Here is a 20,565-nt window from a genome sequence, read left to right as displayed (position 1 = left end):
ACCTGATGAGATGCTGCTTTTGTTGTATAATTATCAAGTGCTTTCTAAGATGTTTATGTATATTATAAAACACAAATGATAGATTTAATTTGTTTGCTTGTAGAAGAAAATGTTAATTTGAGTTTAGATTTGTTTCTTTTCATTCATAAATTTTAATCTACTCTAATTCTAACATGAGCCGTTCATTAGAATCAAGAAAATCTTGGAGATGTAAGAGAACTTAGATTTAATCTAATTTAGTACCCTCATTTTAAAGTTAAGGACTCTTAACTTGATAGTTGTGATTTCTAGGTTTATTATTTGTGAGAAATCTGTGTAGATCCAATCATAGCTGGGTTTTTCTTATCAGAAACAGGTGCTCTTCGACTGAGATCTCTGTGTCCTGAGTATTATGTGTATGTCACCATCTGCTGATTGTCTTGCTGTGGTAGTGTAAAGAGCCAAGGGGCATAGTCCATAAAATACTGGGTCTCAATCAGTTGAGTTCAAACTTTACCTCTGACAGGAGCTGTGAGATTCTAGGTGAAATCACTTAGCATATGCCTTAGGCAAGTCCCTAGGACATAAGGGTTTGAGATCCATGTTAGTTTAGGAATAAATTGATTTTTCACTAACCTATAAAATAATTTTCCTTTAAAAAAATCAACTTTTATTTCTAAAGGCTTACCTCAATATTTGGAGTGATGAAAATATGTATGAGATCATCATGAAGAAATGAATGCACTTCAACCCCACCAAAATCTGTTTCATTACTTCAAACACACTGCCTAATCAACAGAAAAAAATACACTGTTTATTATGCTCACTGCAGTAGCAAACAGAACTGCAGAAGATGGTTTTTTCCCCTATAATGTGTAGAATTTTACCTCTGTTAGATAGAAGACAAGGAACTTTTAAAACTTCTTTGTATTTAGTATTTCTTTGTTCAGATCAATCATGTAAAGTAATCTATTACTCCTAGAATGATAAAACATTAGTGCTTCAGAGTACATGGATATCGTACCCTGAATAATTAATATTTTGTGTTATAAAAAACTCACTAAAATGCTAGCAGCTAACTATAAATTGATAAAGTAGCAGATAAGATATTTAACATTAAAACACAACTAATACATTGTGTTTGAATCTTGGATTTACTGAAGTGAAATTTTCCATGCTAACCATTGTTTTGACGTTTAACAAATTTGCATTAGTTTAGCTGTGTTTTTTGTTTTTGGAGATTTCAGAAGCACTCTGAACTCATTGTATGGAAATAAGGTTATCATCCATTTGTGTTTAACTTTTAAGACATCATATCTTGAAACAATAATATAATAAATTACTGGGTTTTCTTATAACATAAAAATCACAATAGACTAGCCTTAAAAATGAGTTCTGTCAATGTTTTCAGCTACTTGACCCATAGAAATCATTAGTAGATAAGTTGTATAGATCGCTAATTTTGAGGCTGCTGTGTATTGCTGACAGCAGCTTCTTTTCATTTGTGTATTTATCTCTACACCCTTCCAAGCTGTATTTTATTCTTGACCCTATCTAGGAGATGTACGAGTAAGGAGTCGGGCAGGATTTGAATCAGAAAGAAGAGGTTCTCATCCATACATTGATTTTCGTATTTTTCACTGTAAGTATAGCAGTTGAAAGACTACTTCTCATTGAGGCTTTTTTAAAAACCAGAAATTTTAACCTTCATGTTATTTCAGTAACATAAATTGTAGATTTTGAAAGCAATAACATCCTTGTGTTAGAGAATTTAAAAAAATAATAAAATATGGAAGTATCTTTTCAGTTCTTAGTAAAAAGGGATTTAAGATTCTAAATAAAGAATCAAGATAAGTTTTGATGATTTATATGGATTTAGTCTGAATCCTGTGATTTTTCTGAAGTTTTTTTTTCAGTTGACTCCATAAGGTTTTTGAAGGATAGCATCATACTGTAATAGTGCAGTTCCTAGTTTGTAGATTAAAGGGATTAGACGAAATGACCTCTAAGGGCCTAAATCTCTGATACTAAATGCTATTTATTTTACAGATGTTTGTTATGCACAGATATCAGTCATCAAGTATTTATTAAGTGCCTACTCTGTATCAGTTACTGTGCTAAATGCTGAGAATATAAATACAAAATTGAGGCAATCTGTTCCTTCAGTGAGCTTATCTATTCAGACCTATGTTTAAAGATAGGTTAAATGTTTGTTTAATCTCATCCTAACTTAAAACAAACTTTTCTGAACTTCAACTAGCTTATTATAACTAGCTAGACTTAATATATGTAAATGCCTGGTAGTAATTTCTAAATGGTTTATTGACTGAGTTATATAAGCAGCAGTGGATTTAGGAGTCAAGTGACATGGTATTTTCAAAACAAAAGCATAGCTATAGTACTACAGCCCTTTCACACATATCTCTTTCTTTAAAATGAAGTCATTTAAAACTTAAATTGCAAAGTAATTTTTTGAGAACATTTTCTTGTGACTTTTAAGAAGGCATAAAGATACATGGAATGGAAGCCTGGAACTTGAATAAAGTACCTGAGAGACTAGCTGCCTGCTTCTCACATAGTCCTGATGTTGTTTAAACAAAGTGCCTGAGAAAGTCTGTGGAGATGGCATAGATGTACTGTTACACGAATTGCGTGATCAGTGGTAGACTTTGGGTTAATAAGAATTTAAAGTCCTTAGTTGACTTCTGCCAGCCCTCTTGGCCTCATTTTCTTGATCTGCCCACTTGTGGTGTTATGGCTTCTGGTAAAAAACTAAGATGTAAAGGGAAAGGCTGTTAGGCCTTCTTCCCCTGTGAGAAATAAGCCTAGGTTTTCAGCCTTTTTTTGTTCATTTTTTTCCATTCTTAAGTACAGGGAGTAGTCCCTGACCTTGAGGTTGGAGAAGTGAGCTGCAGGCATCCAGGCCAGGTTTTGCTGCCAGTGTAGCATTGATAACCCGTGGATCAAGGAGTGATCTTTGGGAGTAACCTTTTATACCCCTACCAAGAAAACCTGAAACATAGACCTTTTTTGGCGGCAGTGCCTCCTTTGCACATGAAATTGGTGGGAATGATGCTCTTAGGACCTGACCTAAATTAGAAGTTTAATTCCCACCCCTATTCTCAGATAATATAGGGAAGATTATTCACCAGGGTGTTGGGGAGGTGGGAAGATGTTTGTACATTTGCTCTTGCTATATCTTTGAAGTAAATATGCATTTGTAAAAGTCAGTGTTAAATGCTTTTAAAAAATGGGATTTGTCAGCTGAGAATGATGTGATGCACAGAGAATTACCAACCAGTTTACAGTCTAAGCTCTGTAAATCCTTGAAGAATACAGCATGCAGTATTTTTGAGAAAGTAGCAGCAGAGCCAAGAGAATAGAAGATAGATCTAAGCAAAGCCCTGATATTCCTTCCCAAAGTGTGTAGAGGCTGGCCTTAAGACATTCAGAAAATAAGGTTGGATGAAATAATTACATGAAAAAAGTGAACCCCACCATAGAGAACTGTTAGGTGATGAGATAAACTGAAGATACAAACCCAGAAGAAGACTCCAGAAAATTTACAAGCAAAGCTTCAAAGACAAATATAACTTGGACATAATATATTCAACTAGAATTCCTAAAAGAAATGAGATTATTTTTAAGTTAAAATGATTTTATAAATGAAATGTCACAGAGGAAAGAATTGGAAATAAAATGAAAGTTGTAGAGGAAAAACTGGGAAGTAGAATTAATTAGTTTAGGACAAGAGGTATAAAACCTTACAGAAAGAGATTCTTTGAAAATTAAAAATCAAACGAATGATTCCATGAGATAGCATGAAATATTAATGAAAACATTGAAAAACAGTACACTATCTAACCAAAAATAACTGATCTAGAAAACAGATCAAGGAGAGATAACAGTGGGAGTCATTGTACTGCCTGAAGGTTGTGATCAGAAAAGTATACTGGGCATCATAATTCAAGAAATCATGAAATAAAAATGTTCAGATCTGTTAGGACCAGGGGGCAAAATAGAATTTTCTGGTCACCTGCTGAAAGATACTCAAAAATGAAAACTTCCAGAAGTTCATAGCCAAAATCTGGAGTTCCCAGGTCACAGAAGAAATACTGCAAGCAACCAAAAAGAATTCCAGCACTTAAAAGCTATGATCAGGATCACACAAGATATAGTTGCCACCATCATTAAAAAGCAAAGACCTTGGAATGTGATATTTCAAAAGGCAAAAGATAAATTGTTGTCCTTTGCAGATGTAGCTCCCCATTTATCCAGGAGATCAAATATTTGCTGACAAGGTGGTTTATGGGCTCTTTTGGTCTCCTTTTTATGACAATTGATTTTTATTTTATTTTTTATTAAACTTACTTAGAAAATGGTAATAGTGCCAATGTATGTTTTATCCATTTTTCATTTTTCAATAGCTTAATTCTTATTTATTTTTCAATAGCCTGTTTAAATAAGTTATGTTGAAACTTTTAATTACTTTCCATATTCTCATTTTTATGCTTATTTTCTAATTTGATAATGATTTTGAGCATATTGATGGCATTACTGTACGCTGATAAGTGATTCCAGAAGTGTCTAAATTTTTATCATTTTCACTTCTAAATGGTGTTTGTTTAGTTTTCACTGTGTCCTTTATCTACTGATTGAAAAACGTATTCATGATATCTGGCACATAGTAGGCACTTAATAAGTATTTATGGATCGATTAATACTTAGGCATAAAGCTTTTGAGGATACTGAGCCTTTGACCTCTTATTTTCTAATACTGAGCACTATATTTTAGCATACGTTTTTGCCCCATCTCCCCTATCCCACCTTTGCACTGAATTCACTTATTTCATTTGGAGCATCTTATTCAGTTCTTCCATCAGTTCTCTGCCACATTAATCTGTAGCCATAGATATTGGCATATAAGCCACAATTATTTTTCTGATGATCTTTTTTTATATGTACTTGTGAATATGGAAATAAAAGATGACCAAATACCCCAAGAAACTTTGCTTCTTGCTGCCCTTTAGAACACCATAAAGCACATTCTGCCAGTTCATTTATTGGCCTCTCCAAGCCTCTAAGGATGCTACTACTTTTTTTTCCTCTCTCTTGGTTTCATATACAATAAGTGTGTCAGTTTGGCTAAACCATGGAGTATGAGAAGGGGAATGAGGTATAATAAGGCTCTATCAGAGATAATCTTCCTGACTCTAAGGCTATATATGTCTGTCTCTCTTACCCCTACAGTATCATGCTGCCCTTAAAACTATTATTTATGTTGTACATATTTTATATATATACCTATACACACATGTATGTATTACCTTCTCACTAGATTGTAAGCTACTTGAGGGCAGAAACGTTGATTTTTGTCTTTGTACAAAATCATAGTCCCTCACTATGTCTACAACCAGCTTGAGAAGACTTGCAAGAGTTTGTATTCCAGCAGTATTGTCTTTTGAGAATCCAGAGTTTAATTTATGGTCTTAGAGATCTTCCTGGTCTACATTCTTAATTAGTTCACTAATACCTTAGCCAGAGGTGGGGAACCTGCTGCCTCAAGGCATGTGGCCCTCTAGATCCTCAAGTATGGCCTTTTGTCTGAATCCAGACTTCACAGAACAAATCGCCTTAGTAAAAAGATTTGTTCTGTAAAGTTTGGACTCAGTCAAAAGGCCACACCAAGGGCCTATCAGGTCAGATTCTCAACCCCTGGTTAGACCTATATTAAATTGCTTGCCATTATCACATATCTAACCTTATTTTAGAGTAGATTAACTCTTATGTTAATAGTACTTCAGTACTTAAAACGATCCATAATTTCACTAGAGTGCATACATATGCCAACCAACAAAGATTAATGGTGTGAGAAATGTGCTCACTTTAAACAAAAAACATTAATCATTGTGAAGCCAGAAAAGTTCTCATTTTATTTTAGCTAATTATTCTCTTCCCAAGAATTCCACCTGGCCATGAGTGAATTTAGAAAAAAAGATTTTTATCTTACATCATTTCTGACGGGTGACTTGGCCTTTAACCCGTTGTGAAAGAGAGTTCCTTTTCCTAGGCTCAAGCATACTCAAGATAATTACAAAACTCTTTTTATAGTTATCCTGATTTCAAATTCCCACCTTGAAGCCCATTGGTTAGCATTGCAGGGTTCACTAAACCCCACCCCTTGATTACATCTTCTCATTTCCACATTTCAATTCCCCCCTCCCTTTCTCATCTTCATTTTTCTTTATACTTAAATAAGGGAAAGGCCAAAAATGCATTTAGTCTCCTCTCCTTTTGTCTGCATCAAATAGCATGAGAAAATATTTTCCTCAATTGCCAAGAGAATTGACAAAAACATGAGTTTGAAGATTTGAACCCAGGATGTCAATGATAAAAGTCCCATTATCCAGGTTAATGGACTTCATCTTCATCCTTGGTGAAGGAGACCTGTCCTGGCAATTCTTTTTGATATATAGGAAGAAGCCTTTTCAGAACAAAGAAAAGTAGTAGATACGCTGATTTTTCAGGAGGCCAACATCCCCCACTGCCCCCCTCCTACAACCAATTTTATCTCTGACATAAGCCTGACATAAGTATGACTTCAGATCATGTTTTTAGATAATTTCTGTGGAAACAAAATTTAATCATACTTTACGGTGGGCATATGTAATACCTGGCCATAGATGAAAAAATTTTAAAGAGATAAGTGTAAAGAAAAACAGTTGTTTTAGCAGAAAAAAAAGATTCCTGGTGCCTACCTTCTGGCGATTTATAAGCCTTTCCAAAGGCTAGATTGGCCCTCGGACAAAATAATAATCTATCACTGGATATATATCTGAAATGTTTTCATCTTTGTAGCAACCTGCCAGAACTTGGGCTCTACTGTTGAATGCTTTGAAAGCTGAGGTTCACTTCATGCCATAATGAATTATTGGAGCAAAACTTAGGAGGCATTTAGAATGTGGCTCCAGCCTACTTTTCAATCAGTTAATCGACAAGTATTAAGTAGTTACTGTGTATTAGGTGCTGAAATACAAAGAATCAAACAGTCCCAAGTTCCAGCTAAAATGGTCTTCTCAGTAGTATTTCACCTTCAGGTCTGTCTTTGTACAAGTGGTCCCACCTACCTAGAAAGCAGTCTTTCCCCACCTTTTCCTCTTATGAGTCCTTACCTTTCTTCAAGGCTCAACTTTGGTATTTTCTCCTATGGAAAGTCTTCACTGATTCCTCTGTTTATTAGTGCCATTTTCCTCATCCAATTATCTTGCATTTACTTGTCTTTATAATTTATATATTGTCTCTCCTACCCTCAGTGGAATGTTAAATATCTGGGAGACAGAAACTGTTTTTAAAAAATTATGTACTTGCACATTGTGAGTATTTATTCAGTTAAGAAAGATAATAGTAATTTGCTCACTAAGCCATACTATTTTTACTTGTTGGGATGGATTATTAGATAAAGATGCAAATTAGAACTAACTTATGGTTTAAGTAATTTAGTCTGGGCCTGAAAGAAGCCAGGCTTTAGAAAAGAGAAGTTTTATGCAATTGAAAGCCATATTACTAGTAATGTTCTCAGGCAACAGAATCAGATCTTAAGAACTTTGGCAGCAGTATAAATAACCTCAGTTTTTGCCAGATAGATGGAATCTTAAGAATTCTTTGTTAGGACAAAGAGTTTGGCAAGTTGAGGGGAGTGTGGCTTTTTAGCAAAGAGGGCGACTTGTGAGTAAATCTTAGAATAAAAGTGAGAAGAAGGGAAAAATAGTAGTGGTTAGTGATTCTGCTCAAGAGTGTTGAGGAAGCTATTTCTCAAACTGATAACAGCAGAAAGGTGCATTTTTTTCTCTTAAGGCATTTATACACAAGATTTACAAGAACCTCCAAAGCCTTATGAAAATGGTTGACTACCACTACCACCTGATTTATATGAGCATAAAGAATACTGCCAAAAATGACAAAAGATGGAAATAGATAATGTTGGAGGGACTGTGGGAAGATAGTAACATTAATATCCTGTTAGTGAAACTATGAATTGGCCCAGCCATTCTGGAAAGCTATAGAATTGTGGTTTAAAAGTACTAAATTGTATCCCATACCCTAAGGCTATCACACAAGCAGACAGGTGCTATGCCTAATAAAATATTCACAATGAAATTTTTTGTGGTAACGAACTAAGAACTAGGTAGTGCCCATTGATTGGGAAGTGGCTATAAACAAATTTTGATATATGAATATAATGGAATTAATCGACTGCATCATAGTAAAAAATGGGCATTAAGAAAGTAGAAAAGCATGGGGATGCGTCTATGAAATGGTGTGGAGTGGTGAAGTAACCTGAACAAGGAAAACAATACGCACAATTGCTATAACCTTCAAGTCAGGGACTGTTTTTCACTTTGATATTTGTATCCCCAGTTCTTAGTACTGTACTTTATTCTTAGTAGATGCTTAATCAGTGCTTGTTAATTTATTAAAGAAACTGAGGCACAGAGAAATTAAGTGACTTTCTTGAGGTCATAGAGCTAATAAATGTCAGAACTGGCAGTTGAACCTTGGTCTTTTGACTCTGTTCCGTTGACTAAGTCATCACCACTAACATTTATATTAGCACTTTAAGGTTTGCAGAGTGCTTTACACATATTATTTCATTTGATCCTCCTTTGAACCTTGTGAAGTATATGTAATTGTTATCATCCCCATTTCACAGGTGAGGAAAACTGAAACAGAGAAAGGTTAAGTGAGTCACTTAGGTTCACACAGTGAGTGTCTGCAGCAGGATTTGAACCAGGTTTTCCTGATTCTGACCAAGTCCAATTCTTATTTCCACTATGCCACATTACTTCTAAAGACCATGATCTCTAGTCCTAATTTCTTCACTGACTGAACTCCAGTAATACTGGACATTGTCTGTTTTGCTGGTGCTTTAAACTCAATACAGTCAAAACTAAATTTATCATACTCCCTCTGAACTTGGCCCTTCCTTAGTATTTCTGTTGACCTAGACACCATTTTCCCAGTCACCTAGGCTCAGCATGTCAGCATCACTCTTGATTCATCCTTTCCCCATATTTTTCATGTAAAATCTGTTGTCACATTCTGTTTTACTTCAAATCTTAAATGTATCCTTTTTTTCCCTCAGTTCATGCACTGCTACCTACCATTCTGTGTTGGCACCTGGACTGTGTTAAAGCCTATTTATTGGTCTCCTTGCTTCCAGCTTCACACAGCTGCCGAAATTACCTTATGGTTAGATAGTTTGCTCACAAACTTCCAGGGATTCTCTCTTGTCTTTGAGATAAACTATTTAGCTTGGTACTTAACATCCTTCATAATCTTGGCCCCAACTTACTTCTCCAGCCTAATTTCACCTTACTCATCTTCATTCAGTCAGCAAGTATCTATTATGTACCTACTATGCTCCAGGCACTGAACTAAGTATCCCAAGACAAAAATGAAACACTTCTTGCCCTTAAGGAGTTTACATTCTATCAGGATAGACAACAAGCATGTACAATACAAGATACAAACATAAATATAATACACATATATAATATAAATATAAATAATTATAAGGTAACCAGACTACCAGTGGTGCTCCTAAATGGTCCATTTTGTGTAATAGCCTTGGCTGCAGCTCTTGCCTCCTAATTGATTTGGGATACAAAATAGTTTGAATGTAATTGTTAAAATTATGAACATTCATTATTATAAATCCTTCCTAAATTATTTTTAATAATTATTAAAGAATATGTAAGCTACAGAACGTCAGCTGTCTCATAAGTCAGTCTATAGCTAAACAAATATCCATTATTACATATGTAACAAGTGGTTATCTAGCCTTTGCTCAAACACTTCTTGTGAGAGGAAATCCATCATCTCCAAAGGCAGCCATTCCACTTTTGGATAGCACTAAATGGTAGAAATCTTTTTCCTTATATTTCCCTATTTACATCTTCCACTCATTGTTCCTAGTTCCCTCTTTTTGGGCTCAGCAAAACAAGTAGCAGCCATTGTAATTGAAGACAGCTTTTGTGTCCTTCCTAAGTCTTCTCTTTATCAAGCTAAATCACCCCAGTTCCTTCAGTGGATCTTTGTCATAAACTCTGGATCTTCACTATCCTATTTATCCTTCTGGATATTATATAGTTTGTCATTTCTCTCCAGAAGAAGTGGTATAAGGACACTCTCAAAGTCTCTCTGAAGAGCTTGTGAGACATGGGAGACACTGGCACAAGACTGCCCAGCATGTTGTGCGCACATCAAAGAAGGTGCTATATACTCTGTGAGCAAAGCAGAATCCCAGTAGCATAAAGGAAACTTGAGATGCACAAATCTAGAGACATCTCCATCCCAAATGTTCTTGTGAGCTGTTTGTACCTGACCTGTGTGGTAGAACCTTCCAGGCTTGTATTGGAGTGGTCAGCCACAGTTGAACACACTATATCTTGACCCCAACCTTGTGATGTCATTTGTCTTCTTCGAGTACAAAGGATAAACACAACCTGTGATTTGACCATCACCAGTATAGCAAGACTCACCTTCTTAGTCATAGATACACAGATTGTGCATAGATCTAGAGCTGGAAGGGGTTTCCCTGCAACATTAAAGCACTTTAACTTTCTTTGCCTGTCCATATCTTTTTCAAATAAACTGCTATGCATCCATGACTCTTTTATCTAGGACTTACAAAGTTGACATTTTGATATTTGTTAAGTAAAAGTTTCATCTAATATATTAACTCTCCTAAGTTATTAGAATTGATTTTTCTATCTCTGCATTTAAATCAAATTATCCTTTTGCCACATGAATCTTCTCATCTGCATCTTCTGTTTTCTATCTCACATTACAATAGTGGAGAATATGATATGGATCAGATTAAATTTATTTTCCCATATTGGAAGGGTGTTTTTTTTCATGTAATAGTACATGTAGAATTTACTTATGACGTAAGTTCCAGTCTGATGAATTGGTGGTACTTTGAATATTTCTGTACACAAAATTGTCTCAAACGTTGTGTGGGTTGGTTGGCCAGCCATTGTTATTGGTGACAATGAGGACAATGAAGATTAGGTACACAAATAGGCCTCTTTTCCACAGGGGAGGTGATGGACTGGGGCGGGGTGGCATTGCTATACTCAGTAATTTATTCTAACATTATTGGTAATTATTCCATTCTATTTTGACTGATGAAAACCTGTTCTCCATTCTGAGCAACCGTTACTCTTAGGTGCCACATAATAATCCTTTGAAATGTATAGAATGAGGCTTTATTGATTCAGTTCACTCTTTTATTAGTATTTTCCATTGAGAATGCAAAACTTGTGTTCTCTCACTTCTATATTAGAGTAATAATAATGTTGACAATAGCCAGCATTTACATAGTACCTGCCATGTGGCAAACACCATGCTAAGCACTTTATAAATATTAGCTCACTTGATCCTCAGATTAACCCTAGGCGATATGTGCTATTATCATTCCCATTTAATAGTTGAGGAAACTGAGGCATTCAGAGGTTTGGTGACTCTCTCAGGGTCATACAACTGGTAGGTGTCTGAGTGATTTTGAACTCAGATCTTTACAACTCTAGACCCAGTGCTCTATTCACTGTACCAGTTAGCTGCCTTTTCCATTCATCCTATATCCCATTCATGTTCTTATAGTCTGTGAATGGACACAAACATAAAGGTAAAGCATGATCATGTTATTAACTTAACAGCTTTTTTATGAGCTATTATATTTAGTCATGAACATTATTACTATATAACAACATATATGTATATTTTAATTGCCATTCAGTGAGAAAAATCAGCAGCTCATCTGCACTGAGGGATTAGATGATTTGCCTACAGTCATGTGGCCAGTATGTGTCAGAGGCAGGATTGGAAGCCAGTTCTTGCTAATAATATAGCCCGCAAGCCATCTATGTTATCATACTGCTTCACAGATAGAAGAGTTGAAATTTAAATGATGCGATATGTTTTTCTAGCAATTGCCAGAATCTCTTGGACCTTTCCCCCACCTGCCCCCCACCCCTAATCCTACCAAGCCAGTGTCATATTTTTCTCCTCTGATATTTTCAGGTTAGCATGACTTTCAGGAGTCAGATGAGCTTCATTATAATTTTTCCCTTGACACTTTCCCTCACCAAGCTTATCCTTCTTTCTCTTACCACTAGTGGTTTCCACTGACCTCTCCTTTCCACAGTGGACCCATAGCATATTCCAACTTTCCGTCATATAAAATCTTGTTAGCACACTATACCCTCTTATCAGTAATTGCATATTTCAGGCCCAGTTTTGTTCTTGGCTCTGAGTGTAGTAGGCATGTCCTATTCCTCAGCATGGTATGAGGAGAGCAGGTGATAGTAAGTTAATGATTATAAAATTAGTTTTATAGATAAACTAATTTCATTTAAATGTGATGGAATAATAACTAGGGGAAGTAGAGCTTTGAGGGGCGATTTACTCTTAGTTTAGTGATTGAGGAACCCAAGACTGAGATAGTTATAATATATTCTATTTTATAGTTCTCTCTTAACATTTTAAAAGTAAACGTTTAAAAATAAAAATATCAAGCCAACAAACATTTATTAAACTTTTAATAAATGCCAGGCCTTAAAAATCAGTTCTTGCTCTCAAGGAGCTTGTAGTACAATGGGAGGGGAGGTGTAGGGGAGCTCGGAGGGTTGGAGACAACTTGCAGTCAACTATGTACAAACAAGGTATCTACAGGATAAATTGGAGATAATTAATAGAAGGAAGGCACTAATATTAAGGGGGATTGGGAAAGGCCTCTTGTAGAAGATAAGATTTTAGCTAGGACTAGAAGAAAGCCTCTGGAGATGGAGCTGAGGAAAAAAAAATCCAGGCATGGAGACAGCCAGTGAAAATTGTTAAGAGATTCAAGGAATGTTTGTATGAGGAATAGCAAGGAGGTCAGTGTCACCGGATCACAGAGTATATGGTAAGGACTAAGGCAAAAGAAGATAGATCAGGAGACTGAGACTGAGAAAGATGAAATGACTTGGCCACGGGTCAGACAACTAATGAGGGGCGGAGTCTGGATTTGAAGTCTTGACCTCAGGCTAAGCACTCTATCCACTGTACAACTTTGCCACCTCTGGAGGTGATAGCCCAAGGAGCTTATTGAATAGGGGGATGACATGGTTAGACCTGAACTTTAGGATGATCACTTGGACACGTAAGTAGATATTAGACTGGAGACTTGAGGCAGGCAGACCCACCAGCAGGCTATTGTGATAGTCCAGGTGTGTCTCAAAGGAGAGAACAGGACATGTACAAAAGATGTTTTGAAAGTAGATTCAAGAGGATTTGACAGATTGGAAATATTTTCCTTTAAGTACAAATGACAATATAGAATTAGACATTTATGGCTATTTGGGGATATCCTTAGTAATGTACGGAATAGGGGTGTGGCTAATACAAACCTGACTAATGCATTCAGATGTCAAATGATTTTTAGCAGCACCAGCTTTACCTTTCTAATTAAATTTTGCTTGATTTAACAATTGTATTTCCTCAGCCACATGGCTATGATGGTCCTCAGGCAAGCTGAGTGACATTGGAAAACTAGACTACAAATTTTTATGTAAATAGTATTTTATTTTTTCCATTTACATGTGAAGACAGTTTTCAGCATTAATTTTTAATACAATTTTGAGTTCCAAATTTTTCTCCCTCTCTCTTCTCCCCTGTCCCCAATATAGCAAGCAATCTGATATAGGGTATATATGTGCAATCATGTTAAACATATTTCCATATAAGTCGTGTTGTGAAAAAAGAAACAGAACAAAAGGAAAAAAAAAATCACAAACAAAAAACCAGGGAAAGTGAAAATAATATATGCTTCGATGTGTACTCAGAGTCCATCAATTCTTTCTCTGGATGGCATTTTCCATCATGAATCTTTTGGAATTTAGACTAAATTTTAAAACATGTTATGGATAATCCCCTTGTGAATGATAAAGAGTTGAGGAGGGAGGTAGAAGTAGGAATATTGAAGAGGAAAGGACTTAGGAAAAGATATTACAAATATTCAACTAATCACATAATTATTAAACTTAACCATTTGAATATGACTTAATATACTATTTTTATAGCATAACTGAGGATTTAAAAATCCTAGAGAATCAAGTAAAAAACTACTTGAAATAATAAACAACTTTAGCAAAGTTGCAGGATATAAAGTAAACCCACATAAATCCTCAGCATTCCTATAGATTATTAACAAAGCCCAACAGCAAGAGATAGAAAGAGAAATTCCATTTAAAGTTGCTGTAGACATTATAAAACATTTGGGAGTCTACCTGCCAAGACAAACCCGGGACCTATATGAACATAGCTGTGAAACACTTTTCACACAAATAAAGTCAGATCTAAATAAATGGAAAAACATCAGTTGCTTGTGATTAGGCTGAGCTGATATAATAAAAATGACAATTTTACCTAAATTAATTTACTTATTCAGTGCCATACCAGTCGAACTACCAAAAAATTATTTTATAGAACTGGATAAAATAATAACAAAATTCATCTGGAAAAACAAGAGGTCCAGAATATCTAGGGAATTAATGAAACGAAATGCTAGGGAAGGTGGCCTAGCCATACCAGATATTAAACTGTACTATAAAGCAGCAGTCATCAAAATTACTTGGTACTGGCTAAGAAAAAGAGTGGTGGGTCAGTGGAATAGGTTAGGTACACAAGATGCAGTAGTCAACGACTATAGCAATCTACTCTTCAGTAAACCTAAAGAATCCAGCTTCTGGGTTAAGAATTCACTATTTCACAAAAACTGCTGGGAAAATTGGAAAATGGTAGGGCAGAAACTGGGCATAGACCAATATCTTACACCGTATACCAAAATAAAGTCAAAATGGGTTCATGATTTAGGAATAAAGGCTGATACTAAGCAGTTTGGGAGAGCATGGAATAGTTTACCTATCAGATCTATGGGAAAGGAAAGAATTTATGACACAATAAGAGATAGCATTACAAAATGCAAAATGGATTATTTTGATTATGTTGAAATGAAAAGTTTTTGTATGAAAAAAACCAGTGCAACAAAGATTAGGAGGGAAGCAGAAAATGGGGAGAAAATCTTTACAACTAGTATCTCTGATAAAGGTCTTATATCTAAAATATACAGGGAACTGAGCCAAATTTATAGGAATACAAGTCATCCCCCAGTTGAGAAACAGTCAAAGGATATGAATAGGCAGTTTTCAGAGGAGGAAATTAAAGATATCTATAGGCATATGAAAAAATGCTCTAAATCACTACTGATTAGAGAAATGCAAATCAAAACAACTCTTAGATACCACATCTCTCCTGTCAGATTGGCTAACATGACAAAACAGGAAAATGATAAATGCTGGAGAGGATGTGGGAAAATTGAACATTGTTACATTGCCGGTGGAGTTGTGAACTGATCCAGCCATTCTGGAGAGCAATTTGGAACTATGCCCAAAGGGCTATGAAAATGTGCATACTCTTTGACCCAGCAATACCACTCCTAGGCCCATATCCCAAAGAGATCACACAAATGGGAAAGGGACCTGTATGTACAAAAATATTTATAGCAGCTCTTTTTGTGGTAGCAAAGAATTGGAAATCAAGGGAATGCCCATCAATTGGGGAATGGCTGAACAAGCTGTGGTATATGAATGTAATGGAATACTGTTGTGCTATAAGAAATGGGAAAGATATGGACTTTATAATAACCTGGGAAAACCTACATGATATAATGCTGAGTGAGCAGAGTAGAGCCAGGAGAACATTATACTCAACCACAGATATATTGATTCTGTGATGACTAACCTTGATAGACTTTGCTCTTCTCAGCAATGCAAGGTGCAAAGACAACTCCAAAGGACTCACGATGGAGAATGCTGTCTACATCCAGAGAAAGAACTATGCAGTCTGAATGCAGATTGAGGCAAACTCTTTGCTCTCCATCTTTTTTGTTTTGTTTTCTCTTTTGTTTTTGTTTTTTTGGCTTTGTTTCTTCTTTCTCATGATTCATTCCATTGGTCATAATTCTCCTTTACAACTTGAGTATTGTGTAAATAAGTTTAATGCGAAATTATACGTATCAAAACTGGAACTCAAAACTATGTAGAACCGTGTGTGGTAAACTAAAAATAAATAAAGGAAAAAAAAATAAAAAAAAATAAAAAAAAAAAGAAATTATACGTATCGAATTCCATGCTGTCTTGGGAAGGGAGGCAGGGAAGAGGAGGAAGAAAATCTGGAACTCAAAAGTATGCAGAACTGAGTGTTGTAAACTAAAAATAAAAAATCTTAATTAAAAATAAATAAAAAGGAAAAAAAATAAAAATTAAAGTTTGTATCTAAAAGCATTGAGCCAGCTTAGGTCAGGTGTGATCCGCCTAAATTGAACTGAAAATTACTCCCAACAGAGGGGAAAGTGTTTGGTAAGTAGGAATGTGCTTGTAGTAAAATGCATGCCACCTGCTTCTACTGCCAAAGTATGTATGTTATGAAACAACCACAAACACCCCTGTGGATTGTCAGTTATTCTGGAAAACATTGTAATGAAACTATAATTTCTTGTTCTGCATTGTGTGGATTACATTAGGGAAACGTTAAAAAAATTAAGAGGAAAGTAAAATTTGTTCTTGCTGGAAAAACTTTTATTTGAGGAAAAATACTTACTTTGGAATAAAATAGTTGTTGATTATTAAATACATTACTTTCTTTTTGAAAATAAGCAAACTGTGTAGATTATGGTATTGGTTGACATTTTATTAGGCTGATGTTTATATATGTGTTTAACATTAGCAAAATAGTCTATATGCTATTTTCCAGAAACAATGTAAATTATAGTCAGCTGCTTTTAGGAAATTTGTTTCCCATCTCTATATGATTTATAGAAATTATCCTTAAATCAACTTGGTCTTTTTTTTTCTTTTAGTGAAAAGTTTCTTATTTTTTTAGGAAAACATTTTAAGAGAGTCTATAGAGTTAAAAGATAATTTTATAATTTTGAGAGTTTCAGATGTAGATTGGGAACAGGTTTTTAAGTATGAAATTTAGTGTTAATCCAGGTTTGGCCATTTTGTGCATATGCTACTTAGAATTGGTACAGAGACCAAATGACAGTGCACCTAGAGGTAGGTGGTCTGAGAGGCACAAAGCCTGGCTTCTGTTTAGATCACTTTAAGTGATCATCAGGTAGGCCATTTCAACTTTTGTCCTCAGTGTGATTAATATTGCCTGTTTTTCCTTTTATTAAGTAAAGTTCAAAAAATTTGCTGTGGAAACATAAGGATTGGCAGAAAGACGTATATTTTATGGAATGATAGCTTTGACTTACATACTGATTTTTGTTGTTATTTTTCAGCACAATCTGAAATTGAAGTGTCTGTGTCTGCCAGGAATATAAGGAGATTACTAAGTTTTCAGCGGTATCTTAGATCTTCTCACTTTTTCCGTGGTGTTGCTGTTTCAAATTCATTAAACATTTTAGATGATGATTACAATGGACAAGCTAAGGTTTGTACAGTTTGTTTTAAAATTTTCAATTTTTTTGAATAAATTAAGAAAAGAATTTCACATATATGCTAACATAATTTATGGAGATTTAATCCAGTGTTTAAGATACATTTTTAAGCTAACTTCCTTTTGAGTGACTGCCTTTGAAGTTGAAAGGTACAAAACATGACTTTGTGCAGTAATCCAAGCAAGTATACTGTTATATTGGTTTAACATTGAATAAAAAGTAGATTTTTAGAACATAGAACTATATTTGAAAAAAAAAAAACCCAACATAGAAATTAGTTCCAACCCTAGTATTTTACAGATAAAGAAACCGAGGCTCAGGGAGATTGACTGGACTTGTCACACAAAAAATTAATGCCAAAGCTAGATATAGACACCATGTCTTTTGGCTGTTAGGCAAGTGTTATTTCATAGGATTTTAGAGCTAAGAGATATCTTAGAAACATTCTTGTCCAGCCTTTCCATTTTACAGATGAGAAAGTTGATATTTAAAGAGCTTATTTGCTTAAGCTCATCTGAGTAGTCAGTGGCAAGATATTATTTCAACCTAGACCTTCCAGTATAATGTATTTTTAATATCTCTATAGACATTTTATAAAGGCTCAATTGTTGGGAATAGTTTTATCCACATCCTTATAGAAGTAAGAATCTTCAGTTTAGGTAAAAGCTATTTAATTTTGGTCTTAGGGAGGCAGCGTTTAATATCCAGTAGATTTTCCATATTAACTTAATTTTTTATCCCAAGTAATAAGCCATATCATCATAATGATACTATGACGCTTTAAGGTTTGTTGAAACTTTGATTGAAATAATTGATGACCTTAAATTATATTTACACAGGATAGGTAGTAAGGAAACCAAAACCCCTCCTTCTTGGTTTATTCTCTCCTGTCATTCTCCCTCCCCACCCCAAACACTAGAGAAACATGAAATGATTCATTTTTTAAATCATGGTAACTTTATTTCTTTCTGAGTTAAGCAGACAGGTCTTTGAACAAGTATATCATTTGGTAACATGTTCCTTCATAATATGAGTAAGTCAGTTTCAATTTCCTTTGGTTTTTTTTTAAAGCAGCCACAGATAAAAGAAAATGTTGATTGAAATTATGTTAATAGTGGAACCATTTTTTATTTTATTTCAGTGTATGTTGGAAAAAGTCGGCAATTGGAATTTTGACATCTTTCTCTTCGATAGATTGACTAATGGTAAGTAAAGAATGGTTTATTCTAATCTACTGTGTCAAAGCAAAAGTTATCTATAGTAGAGAAATGTGAGGGAATAAAGAAAGACAGTAGAAAGAATGAAAGTGTGAAAAAGAAATGCTCGATTTGATTTCTAGAAGATCAGTCACTCCCAGAAGGACTAAAATATTTTTCTTCCTCTAGGGGGAGGCCTGGAGTCAGGAAGAGTCATCTTCATGAATTCAAATCTAGCCTCAGATATATACTAGCTATGTGATCCTGGGCAAGTCACTTAACCTTGTTTGCCCCAGTTTCCTCCTCTGTAAAATGAGCTGGAGAAGAAAATGGCAAACCACTCCAGTATCTTTGCCAAGAAAATCCCAAATGTGGTCATGAAGAGTCAGACACAACTATTTCCTTTTTTTTTTTTTAATTTTGCCAATTTGATGGGAATGAAGTGGCACTTAAGAGTTTCTGTAATCTAAACCCAGATCTTCCTCACTCGAAGGTTGAGCTCCCATCCACTCTGTCATGATGCCTTTCATAATATAGGTAGCTAAATTGACTACTTGATCTTTGAACGTTGGATGTATTTTGTATCATTTGTATGTAGGACCATACTTAAAGTTGAAAGGGACTTCACAAGTCATCTAGTCTAACCTTATTTTAGAGATGAAGAAATGAAGTGAGAAATTAAATAACTTGACCTAAGTCATAAAAGAAATAAGTAGCAGAACTGGGATTTGAACTTAAGTCTACTGATTATAAATCGAGCACTTTCCCATTTTAATAAATTGTGTCTAGCACGTATTTGTATGTATGGCACTATGCTAAAGCAAAGCTAGGTAAAAAAAGTGTATTACTGGCCAAATTGAAATTTAACACATAAATAGAACACTTAATGGTACTGCTGGCAAAAAAAAAAAAGACTTGTTTGCCTACTTCGTGTATGTAGATTTAGCATAAACTGTTACGCAATATTTCAGTAGATTTTGAGGATAAAAATGAAGTTTATTGTTGTCTCAAAATTTAATAAATTGAATGTTTCTAAAGAATCTACTAGTTTCAGCCAGAGCAGCACAAGATCAGCAGGTATGAATAGATCACAATCTTTGTCATTGAAATGAATGGATCAGCCAAATTTACATGATCACAGGTTGAGCTGGGTAATTTTGCTCATTTACTCTTCACTCTTAGTATAATAATCAGTTCATATTTTGGTACAGTAAAGGCAACACTGGTACAAAAACCCTCTGGTTTAATTTGTTTTCCAGAGTTTATTAGATACCAATAAGTTTCTTCCTTTGTGCTACAGAAGTCCTCTTTTATGTAATATTCCCAATGTGCAATTTTCCTAATCCCCAGAAGAGGGGGATATTTTCCTGTCCTGAGCCCATACTTGCTCAACCACAGGAAATTGATAGGTTATAGTCATGTGAAAGAAATTATTGAGTTTCACTTTGTAGTAAGAATACTACATATAACATTACATTAATAATGTAGGAATAATAAGATATTTACCATTTATGGAATATTATGGAAATAATTACTAACTTTCCTGAGACAGATTAGATACTCCAGGTGAAATGTGGAACAAAGATCAGCAATAGCTCACCATTTCACAAGGATTTTCCAGACCACATAGTTCATTATTATTAGTTATTGTTATTTGTTTAGCAAATCATGATGCTTTTTCAGTTTTGTGAAAGTATTAGTTTTTCAATTGCCTTTTAGATCTCTCAAACTAGATGTTCTTTAGGTGGCATCTTAAACTCACCGTTTCCAAAGGGTGTATGTGTTCAGCCAACTTGAGGTTGGGAATTTGGTTTATGTGGCCCTCCTATAATAGCCAGTCAT

General features: G+C 34.9%; 1 protein-coding gene across 2 annotated transcripts in view; it reads left to right on the top strand.

Annotated features, from left to right (window-relative positions):
• PDE7A (phosphodiesterase 7A) overlaps nucleotides 1–20,565 on the top strand; it is a 153,307-nt gene that overhangs the window by 89,714 nt on the left and 43,028 nt on the right. For both annotated transcript variants that reach the window (XM_036742304.1, XM_036742305.1), the window contains exons 3-5: nucleotides 1,538–1,621; nucleotides 17,369–17,520; nucleotides 18,669–18,732. In XM_036742304.1, the coding sequence (XP_036598199.1) occupies nucleotides 1,538–1,621; nucleotides 17,369–17,520; nucleotides 18,669–18,732 (300 nt within the window). The remainder of the gene's footprint in view (nucleotides 1–1,537; nucleotides 1,622–17,368; nucleotides 17,521–18,668; nucleotides 18,733–20,565) is intronic.

The sequence above is a fragment of the Trichosurus vulpecula genome, chromosome 1 (genome assembly GCF_011100635.1).
Source record: "Trichosurus vulpecula isolate mTriVul1 chromosome 1, mTriVul1.pri, whole genome shotgun sequence".
Classification (NCBI taxonomy): domain Eukaryota; kingdom Metazoa; phylum Chordata; class Mammalia; order Diprotodontia; family Phalangeridae; genus Trichosurus; species Trichosurus vulpecula.
The sequence above is the reverse complement of the archived record's forward strand: the minus strand, read 5'-3'. Positions and strand labels throughout refer to the sequence as shown.